We start from the raw sequence: 26,669 nt of genomic DNA, 5'->3' as shown, positions 1-26,669 counted from the left end.
TCATCTCATAAAAGGGGAAACTGAGGCTCAGAGAAGCCAAGCAGCTAACAATGCAAAGTCAAAGTGTGGCCCCAGATATGCCTAACTCCGAAATCACCATGTTCTCCTGCCTTTCTGAGAAGCAGAGTGGATCTAGGTTAGAGCCAAGACCCAGTGAGCAAACCCACACAGCTTTCTCTTGTGCATCCTGTTGGGGTACACTACTGTATTTCATGTGGGGTGAAAATGAATGGGGTGCAGCAAGATTAACAGGTCTGGCTAAGAGCCACAGAGCCCTGCAGTTGAGATCTGGATAGAAGAATGCACACACCAGTCCTAAAATATTCATCAGTGGAGCCCCCCATCTCCCAATCTGCATGTTCTCAGTCACTGGTCCCCTCCCTCACCAGGTGTAAACAGTTATCCAGAGCTTTCTTCATTCTTTATTCTGCCCTCTATTCTCCTCCTCTCCAATCCCACAACAACTACATTAGCATTGGCAGTGTTGGGTCCAACTTGGAAGAAAATGTAAGTCTGACATAAATTCAAGTTCTATTCAACTTGAAAAACATTTTTTTTTTATATTCATGAGGTGGAAAAGATAGTTTTAAGCAGAGAACCAACTTCAGAATGATACATATGACTAGGTAAAAATATTAAGCTTTCATATACCAAGTAAACAAAGAGACTATCATTCTGTTTCCAGCATAGAAGAATAAACTCATAATGAATGGATAGTCTCTTATGCAAAAACAACAAACTGACAAAAGATAACTATCAGAGAGGAGACAGAGTAGGAGGATTTTGGAAGGGTGTCAAACTTTGAGGAAGAGACTAGCATGGAGGAAGTTGTGCTTTGGTGACCTTGCTCCTAAGGACAAGCTGCAGTAGATGTACAGAGCAGGGCAGTAAAAATTCCAACAGACAGTCCACATCTTTCTGACCTGAGGAGTTAAGAAACAAACCCTGGGTTAACTAGAATCACTAGAGAGTGTGGCAGAAGTCTTGGAAAGGAGAGTCAGAAAGCGGAACCTAGATTTGTATATTAACTCCGCCTAAGCTTCTGGGTGACCCCTGAGCTAGGCATATACAAGGCAAACCACAAACAGTCCAGATAAAAGTTTTAAGAATGAACTGAAACTTGAGCTGCTGCCTACCACAGGTGAGACAGAGTTTGCAGTTTGAGTCTACCCCAGGTAGGCTCCTAAGACAAAATGCAGAATCAAGACAGCCAATGACCAGGATACAATCCCCAATTAATGAACATCCAAAGAACCAGAAAAATGTCACTTATCCTCAAAGCAAAAGACAATCAACAGAAATTAACCCTTAGATAATCCAGATGTTAGAATAAATAAAGAATAAAACTTTAAAGCAGTTATGATAATTATGATCAATGGAATAAAGGAAAATATGCTCATAACAAATGAAAAGAGGGAACCTCTTAGCAAAAAAATAGAAAATATAGAAAAATAACCAAATGGAAAATGTTAACTGGAAAAAAAGACCTGAAATTAATTCAATGGATGGCTTACTAGCAGAACAGAGATAACAGAGGAAAGAGTAAACTTGAAGACAGATCAGTATAAATTATCCAGTCTGAAGAAGAGAGAGGAAAAAAGGTTGAAAAAATCAATAAAATAGGGAAAATATATGCAACATGTATACCAGACACTTACTATAAAGAATATTATAAAGTATTTACAAATCAATAAGATACAAAAGAACCTGTTCCCAGGTGGCTCAGTGATAAAGCCAGATTCTCCTATCTGCAATGCAAGAGACACAGGTTTGATCCCTGGGTAAAGAAGATCCCCTGGAGAAGGAAATGGCAACTACTCCAGTATTCTCTCCTGGGAAATCCCATGGACGGAGGAATCTGGTTGGCTGCGGTCCTTGGTGTCACAAAAAAGTTAGGAACTAAACAACAACAGGACACAGAAGAAGTCAAGCACGCCAGTAATGGGCAATGCGCAGGCAGTTTTCATAAGCAATAAAAATGATCACTAAACATATGAAAATAGTTTTAGCTCCACCACAATGAAAAGAAAATTAAGGCTGATTTGTGTTGTTGTATGGCAGAAAACAAGATAACATTGTAGAGCATTTATCCTCCAATAAAAAATTATAATGACAAAGAGATATTATCATACCTATGAGACTGACAAAGATGAAGGCATAGGATGATACCCATTGCTGTGTGGGAAAACAAGCACTGTCATACGCTACTGGTGGGAGTTTAAATGTGTATGACATTTGTGAAAGGCAATTTGGTAATCAGTGTGAAAAATCTTTAAAAATCTACATACCCACTGAACCAGTAATTCCACTTCTAGAAGTTTCTCCTATAAAAACCCTCAGATACATGCACATGGATGTACACGGAAAAATGTTCACTGAAACATTGTTTGTAATAGCAAAAATAATGGAGGAGAAGTTTACCAATAAGGAGATGGTTAGATAAATTGTGACATAACCATCCAAAGGAATATCATGCAGCCGTCCAAAAGAATGAGCAAAATCAATCTAGCATTTACATAGAAAGATGTCTAAATTATATCACCAAGTAAGAAAAATTACAAGAGCATGTATGTGTATGCATAAGCTTATAAAAATATATACTGATATGATGAACCTATTTTGATTTAGAAAATATATATTATTGAGATTTCTTACAATTATGAAAAAAAAAGTCATCATAAAAAAAGTAGTGGAAGTCCCCCGTAATTCCATTATCTTAGATAACCACAGTTTAAGTAATGGTTTGGTGTAAGTATTATGCATATGGACAGATTTCGGTGCATATGAACTAAGTTGTACATTATTTATTTCTGCAATGTTTTCATTTTCTATAATGAAAATTACTTATTACTTCTATAATTCTGTAATTACAAAATATGTGTGTTAGGTTGTTTCAGTCGTGTCTGACTCTGTGTGACCCCATGGAGTTTAGCCCACCAGGCTCTTCTGTCCATGGGATTTTCCAGGCAAGAATACTGGAGTGTCCTAGAGGAGAACATAGGCAAAACACTCTCCGACATACATCACAGCAGGATCCTCTATGACCCACCTCCCAGAATATTGGAAATAAAAGCAAAAATAAACAAATGGGACCTAATTAACCTTAAAAGCTTCTGCACATCAAAGGAAACTATTAGCAAGGTGAAAAGACAGCCTTCAGAATGGGAGAAAATAATAGCAAATGAAGCAACCGACAAACAACTAATCTCAAAAATATACAAGCAACTCCTACAGCTCAACTCCAGAAAAATAAACGACCCAATCAAAAAATGGGCCAAAGAACTAAATAGACATTTCTCCAAAAAAGACATACAGATGGCTAACAAACACATGAAAAGATGCTCAACATCACTCATTATCAGAGAAATGCAAATCAAAACCACTATGAGGTACCATTTCACACCAGTCAGAATGGCTGCGATCCAAAAGTCTACAAATAATAAATGCTGGAGAGGGTGTGGAGAAAAGGGAACCCTTTTACACTGTTGGTGGGAATGCAAACTAGTACAGCCACTATGGAGAACAGTGTGGAGATTCCTTAAAAAACTGGAAATAGAACTGCCTTATGATCCAGCAACCCCACTGCTGGGCATACACACTGAGGAAACCAGAAGGGAAAGAGACACGTGTACCCCAATGTTCATCGCAGCACTGTTTATAATAGCCAAGACATGGAAGCAACCTAGATGTCCATCAGCAGATGAATGGATAAGAAAGCTGTGGTACATATACACAATGGAGTATTACTCAGCCATTAAAAAGAATACATTTGAATCAGTTCTAATGAGGTGGATGAAACTGGAGCCTATTATACAGAGTGAAGTAAGCCAGAAGGAAAAACATAAATACAGTATACTAACGCATATATATGGAATTTAGAAAGATGGTAACAATAACCTGGTGTACGAGACAGCAAAAGAGACACTGATGTATAGAACAGTCTTATGGACTCTGTTGCAGAGGGAGAGGGTGGGAAGATTTGGGAGAATGGCAATGAAACATGTAAAATATCATGTAGGAAACGAGTTGCCAGTCCAGGTTCGATGCATGATGCTGGATGCTTGGGGCTGGTGCACTGGGATGGCCCAGAGGGATGGTATGGGGAGGGAGGAGGGAGGAGGGTTCGGGATGGGGAACACATGTATACCTGTGGCGGATTCATTTTGATATTTGGCAAAACTAATACAATTATGTAAAGTTTAAAAATAAAATAAAATTAGAGGAAAAAAAAAAAGAAATATTAATTCATCAGAGAATAAATATGGTGTTAAGCATAAAAAAAAAAAAAAAAAAGAATACTGGAGTGTGTTGCTATGCCCTCCTCCAGGGGATTTTTCCAACCCAGGGATTGAACCCACATCTCTGAAGTCTTCTGCATTGGCAGGCAGTTCTTTACCACTAGCGCCACCTGGGAACCTCTAATTACAAAATAAACGAATATTTTAAAATATGTATATTATATAAACACTAATCGCTAACACAGTTAAGTGTCAACACAGAATAATACTAAGTGTCTGTGTTATATCTTAATCTTCACAGTGTTCTTATACGGGAAGATAAGAATAAGTGTTATCCTCTTTCAACAATTATGGAAACTGAGGCATAGAGAAGTGAAGTGACTTGTTTAAGGTCTCAAAGTCAGTAAATAGGCAGAATGGGATTTTAACCCAGGCAGAAGGGCTGCAATGTCCATGCTTTTAACTACCAAACATTCTCTCTAAATTTTAATTTATTGATACAGGAAGATATTAAATGTTGTAAAACAGACCATTTAATTTGGTCCCATTTGGGTAATGATTACTCAACACACATATATCTGATGTGTGTGAGTATAAACAGCATGAATGTCTGGAAGGCTCTAACTCATAATATTATTAGCGTTTTCTTTGGGTAGCTATATTACTATGACCCCCATTAATTTATTTTTTATTGTTTTATAATCAGGGAAAACTGTTTACATTTTACATGTTGTAAAATGAAACTTGCAAGCCTTTCCGTAGGGACCAGATCCAGAGTTCTACACTATACAGTTGTCAGGAGTTAGAAGTGCTTCCTAAGTACTTATCAGGTGCACTATGACCCTGCTAGATTCTCCAGGGAAAAGGGGAAGAGCTAAAAAGTCAGTTCTAAAACAAGACAGAAGGGATAAGGCCATGAGAGGTGAACAGATAATGAAAAAAAATCAACCAATGATAGGAGTGGGAAGAAAGCAATCCCTTACTCACTACTGTAATGAAACATAGCTCATTACAAAATTTCTGGAAGGCAATAGCAATAGGTTCATAAGCATTTAAAATGTTCATTCTCTAACCTAGGATATACCATTTCTAGGAATCTTTCTCATAGGGCTGATCACTGACATGCTCAAGATTTCCATATAACAATGCCTGTTACAGTGTTATTTAAAGTAGGAAAAAAAGGGGGAATAGATAGGTAACATAAGGAATAGGAAACAGTTTACCATTATAGTGGGAAAAGAGATAATGGCTTTTAACATTCAATGGAATATAATACATTTAAAAATCTTATTTTTGAAGATTAATGACATTGGGAAAATGTTCATAATACCCTGTTTAGTCAAAAACACATGATTTAAAACTATGAAGTGGTTAGTTTCCAAGTATGGGGAAAAGCAGGATGTGTCTATTACATGCTCCGCCTTGTGCCCAAGTCTTATAAAATGCATGATCCCAATTCTATAAAAACAACAACTCATAAAAGATTGCATAGAAAACTATCAAATATTTAAAGTATGTGAACAATAGGATTATAGATGATTTTTACTTCTTTATATGTTTTGTGAGATTTCCTACTGTTGTAGGAGAAAAAAGTCATCAAAAAAATTATCTCCAGGCAGACCCACAAAATCTTTTTGGTGGGTTATATTTTTTGTCGGTTATATTTTACCCAGGAGAAAGCAGGAGGAGTGTGGGAAGATGATCTTAGAAGGGTGAGAGGGCAAGAGAGGAAGAGAAAACATTTTGAGGAAGAAAAAAATCAAATTTCAGATTCATTTTGTTTCTGGCAGAGAACCTTAGGAGAAGGGTGAGTTGGTTAAGATATACAGGTGAGTGGCTATGTTTGAATATTTATTTGCAAGGCAAGAATTTAAGACAAAGTAGATAATAAGCACATCCTGGTTCCTCCCTTGTTTGAAAGCCAGCACTTTGCTCACACTTACTTGGGTGTACGTGCCTTTCAAGTGCATCATCAAGCATGTGCTGGTTTGTTTCTGGTTGTGTGTCACACTCTTTTCTACCTCCCAACCTTGGGTTCCGCTCCTGTCTTGAGGGTTTCCCCAGTAAGAGCACATAGAAGCGCAGACTGAAGCATTTATTTTACAAGAAGCTGATCCCTGCCCCTCCTTGCTCCTCCATTCAAATCAATTCTAATTCGACCTTTGAAGTTTCTAAACCACTGTCCCTAGAGACAGTAACTGAGTTATGCTGACATTTGAATTCATGGGGTTAGGGGACCCTCTCTAGAAGTGACCCAGATTTCCACCCCTTACACTGATAAAAGCTTATTTGTCTTTCCAAATGCAGTTCAGATACTAACTCCTTCAAAAAATCTTGTCCTAACATACTCAAGAAAATTAGAGATGCCAAGGGAACATTTCATGCAAAGATGGGCTCAATAAAGGACAGAAATGGTATGGACCTAACAGAAGCAGAAGATATTAAGAAGAGGTAGCAAGAATACACATGGGAGAAGGCAATGGCACCCCACTCCAGTACTCTTGCCTGGAAAATCCCATGGATGGAGGAGCCTGGTAGGCTGCAGTCCATGGGGTCACCAAGAGTCGGACACGACTGAGCAACTTCCCTTTCACTTTTCACTTTCATGCATTGGAGGAGGAAATGGCAACCCACTCTGGTATTCTTGCCTGGAGAATCCCAGGGACGGCGGGGCCTGGTGGGCTACTGTCTATGGGGTCGCACAGAGTCGGCCATGACTGAAGCAACTTAGCAGCAGCAGCAGCAACAATATACAGGAAAACTGTACAAAAAAGATCTTCATGACCCAGATAATCATGATGGTGTGATCACTCACCTAGAGCCAGACATCCTGGATTGTGAGGTCAAGTGGGCCTTAGGAAGCATCACTACAAACAAAGCTAGTAGAGGTGATGGAATTCCAGTTGAGCTATTTCAAATCCTAAAAGATGATGCTGTGCAAGTGCTGCACTCAATATGCCAGCAAATTTGGAAAACTCAGCAGTGGCTACAGGACTGGAAAAGGTCAGTTTTCATTCCAATCCCAAAGAAAGGCAATGCCAAAGAATCTTCAATCTACCGCACACTTGCTCTCATCTCACACATTAGTAAAGTAATGCTCAAAATTCTCCAAGCCAGGCTTCAGCAATATGTGAACCATGAACTTCCAGATGTTCAAGGTGATTTTAGAAAAGGCAGAGGAACCAGAGATCAAATTGCCAACATCTGCTGGATCATCGAAAAAGCAAGAGAGTTCCAGAAAAACATTTACTTCTGCTTTATTGACTATGCCAAAGCCTTTGACTGTGTGGATCACCACAAACTGTGGAAAATTCTGAAAGAGATGGGAATACCAGACCACCTGACCTGCTTCCTGAGAAATATGTATGCAAGTCAGGAAGCAACAGTTAGGACTAGACATGGAACAACAGACTGGTTCCAAATAGGAAAAGGAGTACGTCAAGGCTGTATATTGTCACCTTGCTTATTTAACTTATATACAGAGTAATCATGAGAAACGCTGGGCTAGAAGAAGCACAAGATGGAATCAAGATTTCTGGGAGAAATATCAATAACCTCAGATATGCAGATGACACCACCCTTATGGCAGAAAGTGAAGAGGAACTAAAGAGCCACTTGATGAAAGTGAAAGAGGAGAGTGAAAAAGTTGGCTTAAAGCTCAATATTCAGAAAACTAAGATCAGTGTCTGACTTTGCTTTTTTGGATTCCAAAATCACTGCAGATGGTGACTGCAGCCATGAAATTAAAAGACGCTTACTCCTTGGAAGGAAAGTTATGACCAACCTAGACAGCATATTAAAAAGCAGAGACATTACTTTGCCAAGAAGGTCCATCTAGTCAAGGCTATGGTTTTTCCAGTAGTCATGCATGGATGTGAGAGTTGGACTCTAAAGAGAGCTGAGGGCCAAAGAATTGATGCTTTTGAACTGTGGTGTTGGAGAAGACTCTTGAGAGTCTCTTGGACTGCAAGGAGATCCAACCAGTCCATCCTAAAGGAGATTAGTTGTAAGTGTTCATTGGAAGGGCTGACGTTGAAGCTGAAACTCCAATACTTTGGCCACCTGATGTGAAGAGCTGACTCATTTGAAAAGACCCTGATGCTGGGAGGGATTGGGGGCAGGAGGAGAAGGGGACAACAGAGGATGAGATGGTTGGATGGCATCACCAACTCAATGGATATGAGTTTGGGCAAACTCCAGGAGTTGGTGATGGACAGGGAAGCCTGGCATGCTGTAGCCCATGGGGTTGCAAAGAGTTGGACACAACTGAGCGACTGAACTGAACTGAACACACTCAGAGAGTGCCAACCCTACCTCTATGCTGTCTCTGATTTAACTTCTGTACCACAATCGCCCAGCTTCCTGTGCAGCTGGGAACTCCTCTAGTGAGGTTCGCGTATCTCACTCTGCTTGCTGCCCAGTGTCCAGTGTGGGGTTTGACATGCAATTCATGCATCATGCTCTCTGAATTGAATTGTTCTGGAGCCCTGCCACTCTTGCAGCCTTGGTTTCCGTGCTGTGGGTCTAAGCAAGCTGCTCCAGCTACTTTGGGGACTGGCTAACTAGTAGTGGAGGCTAGTGGCCACGGAGAGATAGATGCCTTAGGAGTTAGGGCTCATGTAAGGGTGTGGGTTATGACAGTTCTTCTCCAGTACTGACCAACTCCACTTCCCTGACCACAAGAATGAGCAATCACCATTTGCCTTTCACCTCGGAGCTCTGTAAAGGCTACAAATACAGTCAAATCTGTGACTTGAGAAACTGGGGGATCAAGTCAAATGAACCAGGAAAACAAGCCAGAAATGTCAAGATTAAGATAAAGTTGGCCAAACTTTTCTAAAATATTTGTTTTCAGGCTTCAGAGACCTCCTTCACAGTGGTACAGAGGGGAGCCGTAATAAAGAAGCTTTTCCCAGAGTGTCCCGACTCCAAAGAAGTAAAAACTCCGGAGCCTTGTGCCTTTTAAGTCAAACCACTGGCATGAGCAGAATGGCTTAGAAGAAAACAGACCCCACTGGATGCTATAATGTGATTCAAAGAGAGCTCCAGAAGAAATTGCTGAGGTCCCCTGACCTAGCCCTTCATTTTACAGACAGGAAACTGAGGTACAGAAAGTTAAGGAACTTACATAAAGTTAGACACTTATTGAGAGCACCCAAATGTCTCCAGTTGTTTACCAGTGCTTCTCCCTGGGCCTCTGGTTTCTCAGGCATGAGATAAGTGGGTCCCTCTCTAAGATCCCTCAGAGATCTTAAAGCTCTTTGACCTGGAATAGTCTTATTGACAGATACCTGTGTCCACCTCTAGCTTGGACACTATTTCAGTTCTACTTTGGGCAAATCGTTTCTCCCCACTGAACCCTGAGATAGCATCTAGTGTCATAGAAAATTTTCATTTGCCACCTAAGTGTGAACCAAAGAACCCAGATTCTTCAGCTGGTTGATGTCCAGCCACTGTCCCAACCCCTATTCTGGAAAATCTCAAGTTATGAGGTCAGATTTCTCAAACATCAGTCAGGAATAGTGATAACATTCTTTGGCATCTCTCTGGTGCTTCATAGTTTACAAAGTGGCCTGGGTTCAAATCCAGGCTCCATCGTTTCCAAGTTATCTGCCCTTGAATGAATGACACTATGTCTCAGGTTCCTCAACTGTAAAATGGGGTGATCACAATAGCGCCTACTTCATTGTTTCTGGAGAGTACATGCAGGCATTCAGAAAGGGACCTGAAGCACAATTGCTCAGCAAATTATTGTTGCTGCTGTTTTTATTATTAAGCATTCTCAGGTGCTTAACCTCACTTGATCCTTACATTCTATTACTTTAGGCAAATCTGAACAAGGTTGTAAAAGCTTTTAACGTTTGCAACATACAGATTCAGATCGAAGAATTTCTGTCCAAACTCAAACTGTCCTTTTAATAATAGGCAAGGAAAAAACATAGGTTAGTAATTTCACTCCAGGCATAAAATGACTTGTGAGCTAATTCCCTCCAACCCCTGGCAGGAACCACTTTGAAGTGACTCTTGGGAGGTGTAGCTCTAACTCAAAAAGTAGGGTGAGCTGAAGAGTCACAGAATCAAAAAGTTAAAGAGGTTTAAGCGAACATCTAGTTCCAAGCCAACATTTACATTTCACTGATGGGAAAACTGGGGGCCAGAAAGATGGAGTGGCTTATACAAGTTCTAGAGTTAGATGGTGGTGGGACTGGAACTGGGGTTCAGGAATCCCTGTGTACACACCATCCAGTGCTGGTTCCCCACCCACAGTTGACAGGGAAGGGGGAGGAGGGGGAATGCTCAGCACCCACTGCTTTCTGAGGAGGGTTCTGATGAGGGACCCCCAGGAAAAATCAGAGTTTTACGGCCTGACACTCTGCAGTGAAGCCAACAGAAATGACAGTAGAGAATGTCTCCAGGGGTCCAGACTTGCCCCAAGGTGATTATATTTAGAATAAATTATGAAGCTAATGTGTAGCATGAACCAGTAACCAAGAGATCTCAGGTCTAATTCCAAATTCAGCTCAAAGGCCCCAACTTTCTGTTCCCAGGAGGTCTTCCTTGATGGCTCCCTCTCTGAGTTCCCACAGTACTAACTGTCTGGCACACTGTATCACTGCTGCTGCTGCTGCTAAGTCGCTTCAGTCATAGACGGCAGCCCACCAGGCTCCCCTGTCCCTGGGATTCTCCAGGCAAGAACACTAGAGTGGGTTGCCATTTCCTTCTCCAATGCATGAAAGTGAAAAGTCAAAGTGAAGCCGCTCAGTTGTGTCCGACTCTTAGCGACCTCATGGACTGCAGCCTACCAGGCTCCTCTGTCCATGGGATTTTCCGGGCAAGAGTACTGGAGTGGGGTGCCATTGCCTTCTCTGACTGCATCACTAAATAGCCTCTAATGGCCTCCCCACTTTTTGTCCACTAACAGCACCAGAAATGCTCTCAGCAGAAGGACTGAGCCTTATGCTTTCTGACCCCTCTGCAGTTCCTAGTGTGCAGGATAATTACAGAAGGGTTAAGCCTAAGGGGACCACCCTTTCCCTCAAATCAGTCATCTTGTTGGAACAAGCATCTCTTTTTCTAAAGGAAGACAAAGCCAGGAATGGCATTGTCCCAAGGATCAGAAAAGGTTGCAATGGGATTTTGGATACAATAACAAAAGGAAAAAACAGGGAGAAGAAAAGACATTCATTTATGAGAAGTTGGAAAACAAAACCTCACGGTAAGTAGCAGCATCACTAGAGAGAACATTATGCATGTGTAGATTAAGGAAAAACATCTGAAATAAACTTTCTCTCCCCCATTAAACACTAGCATCCATGTGACCTTGGGTGAATTACATACGCGTCCCTCCCTTCAGAGGGGAGGGGATGCTTACAGTATTCAGTGCCATTATTGGTGTGGGCTGTTGTTTATTTGTTTTAATATCTCTTTCTGTTAATTTTAATATTCCATTGACTTTATTCTATTAGTTACCCTAAATACATTTCAGTAAAGTTGCATCTACTTATTCTGGGAATAATAAGCAATAAAGAATTTTTTATGCAGACTATCTCAAAGTTGAACATTTGGAAAAAAGATGACATCTGTTATTAAGTTATCTAGCCATGTATATGCATGTGAATGATTATTATATGTATATCCTTTGAGGATTCAAACAATGAATTATTGACATATGCATGTAGTACTTTATATACGTAGACATCTATGTGTATATACACATATAGACATAATTATTTTCATATAATATAATTCAAACAATGGATTATTGACATATGCATGTAGTACTTTATATACGTAGACATCTATGTGTATATACACATATAGACAATTATTTTCAGTTGCCATCTGGTAATAACTTGTCATATGGTATAACCTTAAATAGCTGTAACCATATCTATTTTATGTATATAAGCAGCTATACAAAGTTATAGACATATGTCTGTAAGTTTTATTTTTATTTTTATTTTTTTTGTCTGTAAGTTTTAGATAAGCTACTTTCAGTTAGCATGTATTATATATTACACACATATATGCACATGTCATATTTATGGTTTAGAAATATATATATTTCCAGTTACATATAAAGTTTCTTATTTTCAGTTGAAATCCAGAATAAGCTAACATTTTATTCTATCAATCAAGGTACAAAGAAAGTGTATATATATATATATGTATATATATATATATGAGAAAATATGTCACTTTTCTTTAAGAAAGCCCGTTAAGTCATATGGGTTGCCTGAAATGACATACATTATTCTTCTTACTAGAAAATCAATGATTTCAATGTTTCTCTTCCAAAATATCATAGGGTCTAGGGGCCCCTATAAATTCAGGGCAGTTTCACAGAGCCCAGGAATCATATTTTTCACTGGTATCAGAGCTTTCATCTGGTGGCAAGATAAAATGGACCATCAGCATTTGCAGAACTCTGAGAAGGGTTATTTTGGGTCTTGCTAGCTTCGGCATTTCCTTTCTACACTTAATCTTAGCCAAAAGGCCAAGATATGACAGCATTTCCATTCTAAACCATGTGTTGACATGGTACTTGCCTCCTGATTCCTGTTGGGAGCTGGTCGCAGGAGCTGGGGAGAGCTAGGGAGAAGCTGCTCGGATTGGTGCTCAGAAAGGATCAGATACTCACCACACACTATCACTGCCTTTGTCCATGGGCCGTCCCAAGGGGTCGTAGTAGACATCCACACTGAGGTTTTGGTCTGTGTCATGAGCTGAGTTGAAGTTGGTGATCACTCGGGAGGGAATCCCCAAACATCGCAACACTGCAAGTCAAGGGCAGTCTAAGGACTCAAGGTGCAGTGGAGACAGTACCTGGGGGCCCCCCACTGCTGCCCACCCATTCAGCAAAGGCACACCTCATCCAGAATACCTGTGTTGAGGGTTCCAGCAAAGACCCAGCACTGGCCATATCGGACAGGCCTGAAGCCAGATCTTTGCCACTCCTTGAGGATTTCCACGCTGCCATTCCAGTTCCTAGGATCCCGGCCACCAGTGTAGCTACCGCTCCAGTTCCCAGAAATCACGCCACTGTCATCATTGCCATTGATCTGGGAAGGAATAAACCCCAAAGGAATCAGCACAGAGAGTGACAGGCAGAATTCAGGGGGCAAGGTAAGGAGTTAAAGAAGGGAGACTCCCTCAAGTCTCAGTGTCTTTCTGGGCAATTTGGATAATAATTGTGATAATGGGTATCAAGAAGTTTATGAATTTGAAAGTGCTTTCCTTAACAGGCCATGTTTGCCCCTAATTCACATGTCATTCCCAGCTCACAGAGAAAATGAAGGCTCCATGGCTTGTCAGTGATGAAGCAGGGGTAGAAAATCAGCTCACAGTCAATTCCTGGCCAGAACTTGCAGGCTGCTGCCACCTGACTTGAAGATCCATAGTTTGAAGCTCTCTTTTGGTGTCCTGGTCTTCTAAAAAGATCACTTTAAAACTTTAGCAACTAACTTATTCTTGAAAAGAATAAAGATGGACTTCCGCTTTTCATCCATCCATTCATTTCACTCAGCTTAATGCATGATTCTTGTATTTGGGTGTTTTTGTGTGTGCTCAATCACATCTGACTCTGCAATTCCATGCCAGGCTCCTCTGTCCATGGGATTTTCCAGGCAAGAAGACTGGAGTGGGTTGTCATTCCCATCTGCAGGGTATCTTCCTGACCCAGGGATCAAACCCATGTCTCCTGCTTCTCTTGCATTGGCAAGCAGATTCTTTACCACTGCGTCACCTGGGAAGCCCTTGATTCTTGAATAAGTCACATGAAAAGAGCACTAGGCTAGAAATCAAGAGACCTGAATCTCTTAGTCTGAGTCTTTTAGAGACTCCTATTGAAATATTTAGGGACAAAATGATGTGATATCTGGAATTTATCACATAATCCATGGAGAAGGGGACACAAATGAAACAAGACTGGCCTTGGGTAGGTATGATGAAGCCGGTGACAGGCATACAGAAGTTCACTTTACTTTTTCCTCTACTTTTGTGAATGTCTGAACTTTTCTATAATAAAAAGTTAAAAGAGGGACTTCCCTGGTTGCCCAGTGGTTATAATCTGCCTTGCAATGCAGAAGATGTGGGTTTGATCCTTGGTCAGGGAAACTAAGATCTCATGTGCCACAGACCAACTAAGCCTGTGAGCTGCACTGGGTCCAGGCACCACAATGAGAGAATCTGTGCACTGCAACGAAGATCCACAACTGTGTGCCACAGCTAAGACCCAATGCAGCCAAATAAGAAGAAAAAAAAGTTAGAAAGAAGAAGGAGAAACTTGAGTCACGAGCCCAGCCTGGCTGCTTGTCAGCTGGGTGATTGCTGACAAGCCGATGCATTCAAGCTCACCTTCCAACACAGGAAACAGAAGAAGCAAGTATGCCCTTATGAAACTGATTAGCGTTTACCCCTACGTCACAGTCAGAACTGCTCCCTCACTCTGTGGGGGTCACAAGACAAGGCCTGTGAGAACCAGCAGTCTGGAAATGCAAGGATCCTTGCCCACGACCAGCTGACCCAGCCTTCACAGCCCCTCTGTGTGCTGGGTAAGCTCTGCACCCTCTCCAGGATGGCCGGGCTGGAATCACAGGATCAGGGCCACGGGGCTCCTTCAAGATGGAAGACTGCACGGCCCATCTCCATCTCTTGAGTCACAGGTGCTCCAGCCTCCAGTGTGGTAATCACAGGCTCATCTCTGACTGAAAGCCGAGTGTTTCAAAGCCCCACACAGGCCATAATTAGCTCGTGGTCCAGCCCAACCAGGAGGGCTGGAGAGAGAGCAGGGAGGTGCAGCTGAGGAGCCTGGCTCTGAGATCAAGTGTTTTGTCCCGAGGGCTGGAGTGAGTCAGCAGCTGCTGGAGCCAGCTTCCTCCCCCACCCTCTCCTGAGCTGAGGAGGCTCAACTTTCTAAGTGGCCTAAACACCAGCTTTCCTAGACCTTGGCCTGGGCTTTAATCCCACCCTTCTAGGACCACTTGGTTTTCAAGGTTCAGCCCAGGTCCACTCCCTCTCTGGACTCTTCCTGCCACCCTGGTTCCCACCGTCTCCTCAGTGCCTCCACACTCTCTGGGCCTCCCCACACCTGTCCTGCCAGGTCCAAGTTAAGAAGCCCTGTCTGATGACCCCCAATATCTACCATGTAGTCAGGAGGTCGTTCAATTAACCATGTAACTAGCTCATTAGCTTGGATATTCTCCAGCTCCAAAAAGACTGGAAATGCCTAGTCCATTAATCACACACACACAGAAGATGACACTTCTGAGTAATTGTTTAGTTTCAGAGGGTTAAAGTTCAAAACTCTCTGACTTTTAGCTTTCTAACTTTTGAGCAGGTTATCCCTTGTTTGGACATTTTTCTGATGGAGATGTTTTCTACCCACTGAGTAGAGAGCATTCCTCCAGCATTCAGCTTGTGTATGTGTCCAGCTAATGTGTGTGTTTGGATAGGTGGGGTAGGTTTCTCACGTGGAGGGAGTGGGTGAGTGAAGGTGGCTCCAGGCGGGCAGTTGGAGGCCTTATTCCGGCTGGACTCACTCGAAAGCTAAGTTGTGAGTGATTTCCTTCAGCCCCCTGGCATCAGGTTCCCCATCCAGAAGACGACCATGTCAACCTCTGTCCTCCCTGCTGGCACTCAAGCCCTCTGTGCTGAGGAGGGGATGAGTCAGAACAAAGGAGCATAGCCCCTTCCCCAGGAGCCCCAGGGATGGAGTAATGTCTCAGGTTTGTGTCCTCCCAGCCCTGGTGGACCCCCACAGATCAAGTCCTTGTCATCTGAGGAAGGCCTCACAAAACAGTGGGAAGGGCTTGGGAGCCGGCAGCCTGGGTCTGGTTCTGCCTCTGCCACTCACTCCTGTGTGTCTCAGGCAAGTCCTTTAATTTAGAGGTGTGTCATACTCTGTGTGTACAAAACGGGGATATAATAACCACCAACTTTATTTTGTGAGACATCAACCAACAAGATGAGTGGTTGTGCCTAACCCATAGCTGAGTTTGATATAGGGGAACAACTAGTTATTATGGTTTTCTCATCACTCACCATTGCACTGAGAACCCGGCCAACATATTTGGGATCGTTTCTGCGGGCCACATCCGTAGCAGGGTCACGGCGAAAATTCAGACTGTTATCCAGGACTGAGAGGCAAATGTTCAGGATGCCTTCTTCAAACTGTTCAAAATGGGGCCATATGTTACTATGAAAGAAATTGCAAGTAGTATTGGCTAATTGAGGGCATGGAGGCTATGCTGGTAAGAGCCACGGGCACTGCCCATATCTCAGCCCCCGCTCCATGGCCCCCAGAACTGAGAGGCTGAGGAACAACCACCCACCTGGCCTTTAACCCTGAGAACTCATCCAGACCTCTTGCTGTACACAAGGCCCTGTACTGAGGCCCCTCAAGTTTAATGAGACTCCCTCACTGTTACGAACTCGAGAGCAGTCACTTGACCTGTCTGGGCCTTAATTTCACCAGCTGTATAACAAGAGATCAGGCTGAGCACATCTCAAAGTTTCCATCTAGTTCTGACATTGATCTCTAGCATATCACTTAGACTTTGGGGAACTGATTATAAAGTGTCTCACTAAAATTGGAATTTGAAGCCATTTTCACAAAATGGAGAAGGCCAAGCTCTTTCTTGCCTTAGAGTCTTCATATATGCTGTTCTTTCTTCCTCCAATGCCTTTCCCCAAGATATCTATCCAGCTCCCTTGTCTCCATTAAGTTTCTTATCCTAAGTTCCTTTCTAAGCAAGGTTCTCCCAGATCACCCCATCAAAAATATCCTCCCTTCCACCCCTCAGTGCACCCACCCCACCCCTTTTTCTTTTCTACGAAATTTAACACAGAACACAACATTTAAAACTCAACATATAAAATATATGGCATTATACTGAAGATAGAATACATGGCAGATGTGCCCTGGTTGACTCCAGAAAGGGATCTGGACATGGCAGAATGTGCACCTGTCCACCCTCTGCTGGACATCCATGGCACTCCATCCAAGGTGCTTCATTGAAATACTTCATTTGTCTGCCGGAAAGAAGAAAATATGGAGGGAATCCCTGGATGTGGCTAGCTGAGCAAACTCGGGAATTCTGTGGATTCAGATGTCATAGTACCATAGGACCCTTGGAAGGTCGAATGCTCACACCAAGGAAATTTCATCACATTATGATGCGGAATGAATAACAGAAACTATACTGTTGTGCAAGTCTCTACTGGGCCTTATCTTCATTCATGCATCATGGTACCAATAACACGTTGTTGCATCAATTTAGTTATGTGTCTGTTTTGCCCATGAAAGTGTGACCTCTTCAAAGACATGAAATATGTCGTATCCATCTCCTGTATCCATAGGTGTACCTTGGCCCCTGGCACATAGTAGGTCATCAATGAATGGATGAACAAATAAGAAGCAGGCAAATGGACAGATTTGGGAACTGCCACCTATCTGTGGGGTCTGCTGTGGAGCTTCTTTGGGTAGAATAGGGACATTACTGCCAGCCTCTATGACCCTTTTACCTGTCCGTAGTTCCAGCCAATCATGCTAATTCGATTTGTGCTTCCCACAAAGATGATGCCAGCATCTTCCTGAACATATTCCTCTCTCTCAGCATGGTTACTCATAAAGACACTATCAGCTGTTTGACAAGAAAAAAACAGATGGCAGGGGATAGAATCTTACAGAGAACTATAGAGACTCGTCCTTTTCTCAGTCCTGAGTACCCACATGGTGGCTGGAGCAAGCCACACCTTCAACCCTTCCCCCAACTCCACTGAGGAATGAAGCCTTGGGCTAAAATGCTTCCACGTCATATCATGAGAACCATAAACTTGAAAGAGAAGCTGGGATGACCTAAGAATCTGAAAATGAGATCTCTGGGAATGAAAAACTTGCTTCTTCGGGCACAAGCTGTCTCCATGCTGCAGAATGATGCTGTAGTCATGACACCATACTATAGAGTTTTCAAAAACTCATGAGATCCTTGCAATAGCCCCAGAAATAGCAAGCTGTCCATCTAATGGTGAGGAATTTGAGGCTCAGAAGGGTAGAGAGACTGCCAGACTCACATAGTGGGTTCAGAGGCAGAGCTGGGCCAAAACCCCTGGCTTCTGACTTCTAGCTTCTGTGCTCGTCCCCTATTCCACAAACTTCCCCTAATCAAACCTGAGCCCATGAAAATCATTCCCTCCATCTCTTTTCCATGGACATCCCTTAGCTGATGGCTGGGAGTGTGGGTGTTTGGATGCCTACCTTGCAACCAGGGGTTAAAGAGCAGTATGAATGTCCCAAGTTTCAGCGTGGAGTCACTGCCCTGGGAGGAGATCTGCATGTTTAGCGTGTACCTTCCAATGGGTGCATTTGCAGGACTAAGGATGGAGATGTTCAGAACATTGTTCCTGCTGGACACAAGTTGTGCACCCCAGCCGCTGCTACTTGTCCCATTGGAGAGTGGAAACACAGCCTTTGTATTGGCCGACTCTGAGGGGTAAGGCCCTGGAAAGACATAGGACAATGGAAACCAAGTAGTCTTGGCTGACTGTGGAGAAACCAGATCCCAGTATAACTGCAGAGATTCTTTGGGAGATGTTATACAAAGAAGCAGCATGTTATGGCACTGGAAGCAACTGGAGATCACATGGTCCAAATCCCTCTTGAGGTTAAGACTGTGACCCTCAGAGATAGGTGAAACTTGACTCTGCTAAGTCAATGGTAGATCTGGGTTAGAGCCTGAGGCCACCACCACCGCCGCCGCCCCTTGGATGCACAGCCCCAAGGTTTCCTCAAGGTGTGTATGTGGGAGGGGGGCAGGGAGCAGTGAGCAGGTACCTGTGGAAGCTGTGAATGTCACACGTCCTCCAGAGCTGAGACCTTGGGATAAGGTCAGTGACACTTGGAAGAGTTGGCCTCTCCGTACCAGGAGATCCTTGCCGTAGAACCTCTCTGTGTGATGTGCCTGCCGGTTGGAGGCTATCTGCCAGTCGACACTCTGGAGTCCTAAAGCCATGAGACAGAAAAGAGGACTTGAGATACTGGGAGAAAAGGGATGGTGGCATATAGGAAAAGGTGTAAGTTACCAAAGAGACAGCTTTTGGACAGGGCTAGCTGGGGAAGAATCTTCTTGGAAAAATCACATTAAAACGCAAGATGGCAAGCACTTCACAACCTACTCCCACCCGCATTTTCAGGTGGCTGATGCTTTGCACACACTACCTCGCCTCCCCTGCCACCTGGCTGACTGTCACTCAGCCCTCAAGGAAGTAGCTTCCCCCAACCAGCGAGGAAACTGAGTAAGCCATTCTGTCCACGCTATCCTCCTTCCATTGTAGACAGTGGCGCACGTAGGACCGGGAGGAGGCCGCTTCTCTTGAATCTACCGCCCTGCTTTGGCTTCCTCTGTGTCTTCCCAGACGCCAAGTGCCTTCTATCACGCCAACACCCAGCAAATGATTACCGTGTCATCTATACTTTATATGTGCAACACCTTGTTGTCGGCCTATGCCCCTGATGCTGAGAAGGATTCTGGGAAGCATTTTGAGGCCCAGAGATTGGGAAACCACTGGCCTGGAGGGCCTTTCAAAGGCTCACTGGCAAGAGTGGTCTCAAGCCATGAGATCCCTGGATAAGACCCTGAGGACAAATGCCTCAAAATCTACCTCCAACTTCTCAGATGATTGTGTAGGTGAGGGAGCTAAGCTGAGAAGGGTTATGAGAGATTCCATGGGATATGAGGAGTTCAACCTTTCTAAAGCTTTTGAGATATTTAATTCCTTTGAGTTATGTTTGAGACTTTACAACATCCAATCTTCTGCAAATGAAACTGGTCTCTGTCTTTACGATGTGGTCACAGCTATGATGGGAGTGTGACGACTCAACTCTTATTTATATATGTCTGCCTCTGTTCATTAGAATGTGCCTTCTGTATCTTTATATTCTAATGCCTGGCACATTGCTTGACTAGATTAGGACAATCAGATAAACAAATGAAGGGCTAAATGAACAAACAAACATAAAACTAATGTCATGCAATGACCTTCATGACTAGGGCTCCAAATTTAGTCTATAAGGAAAGGTGTATATGGGGTATTCATTAATGTTTATAGAGAGATTACCTGTTATTTGTAGGACACTATGTAAGGCACATGTTGGGGTGTGAAAATGTATGAAAATTAGTTTTAACCCTCAAAGAGCTTCAGCAGTGCATAAGACAACATGTCAGAATGAATGATGAGAGAAATCCAATCTCCTCCCCCAACCCAAAAAGATGTCTAGGACATGCAGGCAAGAATCACTTTCAGTTATAGGAATCAGAAAAAAAATTCATCAAAAATGCCAGGCCTTGAAGGAAGAGAGAATTTTGTCAAGCGCATTTCAGACAACAGGCAGAGAGACCGAAGGCCCAGAAGAGCAGGCGTATTTTTGGCTGGAGCAGAGGTCTTGTCTGGAAGAGAAAGGGGAGACAGAGGGCATGGCTCCAGGGCAGGCCTGGGGCTGGGGATCCTCCAAGCAGCTCCAGGGGTGGGCACAGGCTCATCGTCGACTCAAGTGGGATGCAGAATCTGGGGTGATGAACCAAGGTTGCTGCTGAAGCAGGCTTAGAAGGTAATCGTGCCACCTGCTCAGTGTACTAAAGAGTCATTCATTCACACATCCACTCATTTATTTATGCATTGAGCAAATAACTATTGAAAGAATAAATTAAAAAGCTTTTTTTCTTAAACTCAGGGAATGAAAACATTCATGCAGCCAAGTATCTACTGATTGAAGAGAAAGGCACAGAGGGAAAGGTGGGACAGAGGGAGATGAACATTCCTGCCCATAAATGTTGAACGGTGAGAGCTCAGATCTTGGGTGGTCTCTGGCAAGCATCAAGCTCTATATGACCTGCAGAGACCTGGCTTGCTGAAAGTTAGGACCCTCTAGGGCAAAGTCCCCACCTTCTAAACCCTGCCTCTTACCAACTGCACTTACTATCATCTGTGCATGGGATTTGGTAGAGATTTACTCACTGTCTCGCTTTAGAAAAAAGAAGAGCTCTTAGGTACAGTGGTCTGAGGTCACACAAGTCTCCCCAGAGATTCCTCTCCACTCCCAAATCCAAAAGGATGTGTGTCTTCTCCCCAGGAGAAGCTCACTATTCTCAACCATGGGTTGAGAACAGGAAATATGTCCCCAGACAGCCCTCTGATAGCACAGGTTAAGGAATGGGGGGCAGCAGGGATTCCCATCTGTAGCTGGTTTCTGCCAAGGCTTAAGCACTGTTTACTAGCGCTGTGTCAAGAGCAGAGGCATCTCCACAAATAACAAATGTTGACGAGGGTGTGGAGAAAAGGGAATCCTTGTATACTGTTGGAGGGAATGTAAATTGGTACAGCCACTATGGAAAACGGTATTGAGGGTCCTTAAAAAACTAAAAATAGGACTATCATATGACCCAGCAATTCCATTCCTGGATATCTATCCAAAGAATAAAAAAAGGCCAATTCAAAAAGATACAATGTTCATAGCCGCATTATTTACAATAGCAAGCTATGGAAGCAATCTAAGTGTCCATTAACAGATAAATAAAAAGATGTGGTATGTATGCACAATAAAATACTACTCAACCATAAAAAAGAATGAAATTTTGCCATTTGCAATAACATGGATGGACCTGGAGGGTCTTATGAAATCAATCTGACAGTGGAAGACAAATACTCTGTGTGTGTGTGCGCGTGCGTGCGCGTGCGCGTGCGCGCGCATGCGCATGTGCTCAGTCACTCAGTGGTGTCCGACTCTTTGTGACCCCCATGGACTATAGGCTGCCAGGCTCCTCTGTTCATGGAATTTTCCAGGCAAGAATACTGGAGCATGTTGCCGTTTCCTACTCCAGGGAATCTTCCCAACGCAGGGATCAAACCCTCTTCTCTTGCATGTTCTGCATTGGCAGGCAGACTTTTTACCACTGCACTACCCAGGAAGCCAAATACTATATATTATCACTTACATGTGAAATCTAAGAAAATGAAACAAATGAATGAATACAACAAAACAGAACAGACTTATAGATACAGAGAACAAACTAGTGGTTACCAGTGGGAAGAGAGGGCAAGATAGAAGTGGGGGAAAAGAGTTACAAACTGTTAAGTATAAAATGAATATAAAGATAGATTGTACAGCACAGGAAATATAGCCAATATTTTATAGCAACTTTAAATGGAATGTAATCTATAAAAATTGAAACCCCATGTTATAGATATGAAATTAATATAATATTGTAAATCAGCTACACTTCAATTTTTAAAAAGAGATTTGCAAGAAAAGGGGGGAATCAACACACAGAAGTACACACGGCCAGTTCACATAGGTTTGCCTAAGTCCTGAAAAATAAAACAATTCTAATTATTAAAAAAAAAAAGTAGAGGTGTGTCTCTTTCATCCCAGAACCCAGCGGCTTGTCTGTAGGGAAAATGATGAAGAAAAGACTGGGCTCTAGGGTGCCTTGACTGCAGAGACACTGAAAGGAGATAAAGGGCACTTTGCACACACTAGGTGGGGTCCTCGGCTGACAGAGATCATCTCTGCCTCTCCCACCGTGAGCGCTGGATGAGAGAGTCTTGCTTCTCCCTGGAGTGCTTGTGGGATGTGCAAGGCTTCTCTGAGCTGCAGGGTGAGGAAAAACAGGACTCACATTTGTCATTAGTGTCCTGTGTGTCAACTGCTGTTAACAGAACACAGAGCAACTTACACACACCATGGATGAAATCTTTATAGAAACTAGAAACTGGGTTGGGGGGATAAACTAGGAGCTTGGGATTAGCAAATACACACTGGTATATATGAAAGAGATAAACAACAAGGTCCCTGGGTAGAGTACAGGGAACTATATCAATATCTTGTAATAACCTATAATGAAAAAGAATATATATTTATGTATAACTGAATCATTTTGTTGTTCATCTGAAACTAACACAACATTGTAAATCAACTATACTTCAGTTGAAGAAAAAAAGAAACTGGAAACTAACACTCAGAGAGATAAATATCTTAAAAATTTTTTTTTAATTTTATATTGGAGTATAGCCAATTAGGAGAAGGCAATGGCACCCCACTCCAGTACTCTTGCCTGGAAAATTCCATGGATGGAGGAGCCTGGTGGGCTGCAGTCCATGGGGTCGCTAAGAGTCGGACACGACTGAATGACTTCACTTTCACTTTTCACTTTTCTGCATTGGCGAAGGAAATGGCAACCCACTCCAGTGTTCTTGCCTGGAGAATCCCAGGGATGGCAGAGCCTGGTGGGCTGCTGTCTATGGGGTCGCACAGAGTCGGACACGACTGAAGTGGCTTAGCATAGCATAGCATAGCCAATTAACAATGTTGTGATAGTTTCAGGTGGACAGCAAAGGAACTCTACCATACATTTACATGTATCCATTCTCCCCCAAACTTCCCTCCCATCCAGGCTGCCACATAACACTGAGCAGAGGTCCCTGTGCTATACAGTAACACCTTGCTGGTTATCCAATTTAAATATAGCAGAGTGCACATGTCGATCTCAAACTCCTTAACCAAAGGAGATGAATGTCTTGTTTGAGGTCATGTACTTAGTGACTGACAGGCCTTACCCTCTCTGTTGCCATGGTCTCCTGTTCTCCACCTGAGAGGGGAACCCTGGCAGTTCCTTCAGTCCAGAATACACCCAGGTGGTGAAGAACCTCACTACACATTGTCCTCCTTTCTGGCATTTGTATTCTGATGCAGAGGAGACGATGAGTCACTGGAAGGCCAATGCATCCCAAAGGCATTCTACATGAGACGTGAGAGAACGGGAACATCCCTGAACCCCCAAGTGGGATGGGCAGGTTGAGAGCATGCTCGCAAAGCTCCCAGGTGGTTCCTGAAACCCTTCTTCGGCTGGCTGCCTTCAGTTGTCACCCCACTTCTGAACCCTAGGATCAGCTTGCCAGTCCAAATCAGTGATCTGATGATCCTGTTTGTGGATTATGCAGGGGCCTTTGTTTTCCCACCTGCCACCCCTTCATGTAGCACTAATCTCAGCCTGAGTTTGTTCTAGAAAGGAAAGAGCAGGGGATAACCTCAGATATGCTGATGAAATCACCTTAATGGCAGAAAGTGAAGAGGAACTAAAGAGCCACTAATGAGGGTGAGAGAGGAGAGTGAAAATGCTGGCTTAAGACTCACTATTAAAAAAAAAAGCTAATAAGATCATGGCATCTGGTCCCATCACTTCATGGCAAATAGAAAGGGAAAAGGTGGAAGTAGTGACAGATTTCCTTTTCTTGGGCTCTAAAATAACTGCAGATGGTGACTGCAGCCATGAAATTAAAAGATGATTGCTTCTCGGCAGGAAAGCTATGACAAATATAGGCAGTGCATGAAAAATCAAAGACATCACTTTGCTGACAAAGGTCTATACAGTCAAGGCTATGATCTTTCCAGTAGTCAGGTACAGACGTGAGAGTTGGACTATGAAGAAGGCTGAGTGCTGAAGAAATGATGCTTTCGAACTGTGGTGCTGGAGAAGACTCTCAAGAGTCCCTTGGACATCAAGGAGATGAAACCAGTCAATCCTGGTTTCAGAGAATCAATTTTAGAGAAATCAACCCTGAATACTCATTTCGAGGACTGATGCAGAAGTTGAAGCTCCAATTCTTTGGCCACCTGATGCAAAGAGCCGACTCATTGAAAAGACCTTGATGCTGGGAAAGATTGAAGGCAGAGGCTAAGAAGTCGACAGAGGATGAGTTGGTTGGATGGCATCACCAATTCAATGGATATGAACTTGGGCAAACTCTGGGAGATGGGGAGGGACAGGGAGGCTTGACTTGCTGCAGTCCATGGGGTCACAAAGAGTCGGACATGCCTTGGTGGGTGAACAACAGGGCAGGGAATAGGGGAGGTGCACAACCATCTGAGTTTACAACTTCATGGATGTTTATGAGCTTCAGAGCTGTTCTTTGTGCCTGCTTGGATGAAGGGCAGGGATGAAAGGAGAGTGGCCTCACCCCTACAATTGACTCATCAACAGAGACTCTCAGAAACATCAAAGAGAGTAACATTTTGGAGACTGAGCATCTCCCCCGACTATTATTCTGGCTGTGAGGACATGGAGTCCCAGGAAGTGATTTTCCCACAGTGGGATGTCTCTGGACTCTTATCCAGGGCCCGTCTCACAATCCCATGCTGCCTCTTGGACTCACTGCTTAACTCCACCAGCAGGCCAGGGGCAGTTTCCCCATCTTCTTTATTCTGAGAATATCAGTGCCACCAGCACCACTGATGTGGTAGTGACTGCTAAATGTCTATCACAGTGTACACTCACTCCTCCTTTCTTGGTAATAAAATCCTTCACGCTAATGGCCAGGCTCCCCTGCAGCTGGGAGTCATGTGAATGAGTTCTGGCCAATGACTTATAGGTGCAAGTTAAATGTATTAATTCTTAATTCCTAGGAAACCTCTTTGGTAAAAAGTGAGGTGAAATTCACCATTTTAACCACTTAAAGCATACAATTCAGTGGCATTTAGTACATTCACAATGTTGTGCAACCATCAACACTTTCTAGTTTCAGAACTTTTTCTTCATCCTCAAGATAAATCCCCCACCCACTAGCAATCACTTCCCACCTCCCCAACTCTAGCCCCCAGCAACCGATAATCTGATTTCTGTTCCCATAGATTTGTCTGCTCTGGTCATTTCGTATCAGTGGAGTCATATAGTCTCTGAGTCTGGTTTTTCACTTAGCATTATGTTTTTAAGGTTCATCCATGTGATAGAGTGTATCAGAGGTTCATTCCTTCTTTATGGCTGAATAATATTCCACTATGTTGATACACTGTATATTGTTAATCCATTTATCAGTTGATGGATATTTGGGTTGTTTATACCTTTTGACTCTTCTAAATAGTGCTGCTCTGAATGTTTCTTTGCAAACATTTGTTTGAATACCTGTTTTCAATTCTGAGGAAACCTCTTTTTCCAAAATAGTTGGCAAAGGCCCTTAGCCTGCTTATTTCCATCTTCTTCCACCTGCTGTCCCAGGTCTGGGTGTGATGTGGACTCAGTCTAGACCACACATGCCTTTGGGATGACAGAGTAGGGGCCTACAAGAGCCCAGGCCCCTCAGGATTGTGCAGCTGCCCCACCCACCAGAACTGCCTACATCCAGTAAACGTCTGTCTTGTTCATTTCTTTAAGTCATTGTTATTTGGGATTCACTGTCATTTACAGCCAAACCTAGCTGCATGTAACTGGTAGTGTAATGCCCTCCCCTCTTATTCTGTGGCCCACTCTTGGCAAGGATAAAAAGAGAAGCACAGAACAGATTCTAGACTGTGAAACGTGACTCACAGGACAGATATATTAAAAATCATCTAGCCAAATGTCTTCAAGTTTTTTGTTAGAGACTGCATTAAAAAGGACATTT

At 43.1% G+C, this 26,669-nt stretch overlaps 1 protein-coding gene across 1 annotated transcript in view; it reads right to left on the bottom strand.

The window, feature by feature from the left end:
- The window catches only part of TGM3 (transglutaminase 3), a 43,925-nt gene that overhangs the window by 12,958 nt on the left and 4,298 nt on the right, over window positions 1-26,669 (bottom strand). Inside the window, exons 2-7 of the mRNA XM_086333103.1 lie at window positions 19,072-19,239; window positions 18,496-18,738; window positions 17,763-17,881; window positions 16,281-16,409; window positions 13,123-13,300; window positions 12,880-13,015 (exon numbers count right to left, since the gene is read on the bottom strand). Of these exons, the coding sequence (XP_086189229.1) occupies window positions 12,880-13,015; window positions 13,123-13,300; window positions 16,281-16,409; window positions 17,763-17,881; window positions 18,496-18,738; window positions 19,072-19,239 (973 nt within the window). The remainder of the gene's footprint in view (window positions 1-12,879; window positions 13,016-13,122; window positions 13,301-16,280; window positions 16,410-17,762; window positions 17,882-18,495; window positions 18,739-19,071; window positions 19,240-26,669) is intronic.

This window comes from Bos grunniens, chromosome 13 (genome assembly GCF_055505025.1).
Source record: "Bos grunniens cultivar Pamir isolate PY7600 chromosome 13, Bosgru_T2T1.0, whole genome shotgun sequence".
Classification (NCBI taxonomy): domain Eukaryota; kingdom Metazoa; phylum Chordata; class Mammalia; order Artiodactyla; family Bovidae; genus Bos; species Bos grunniens.
The sequence above is the reverse complement of the archived record's forward strand: the minus strand, read 5'-3'. Positions and strand labels throughout refer to the sequence as shown.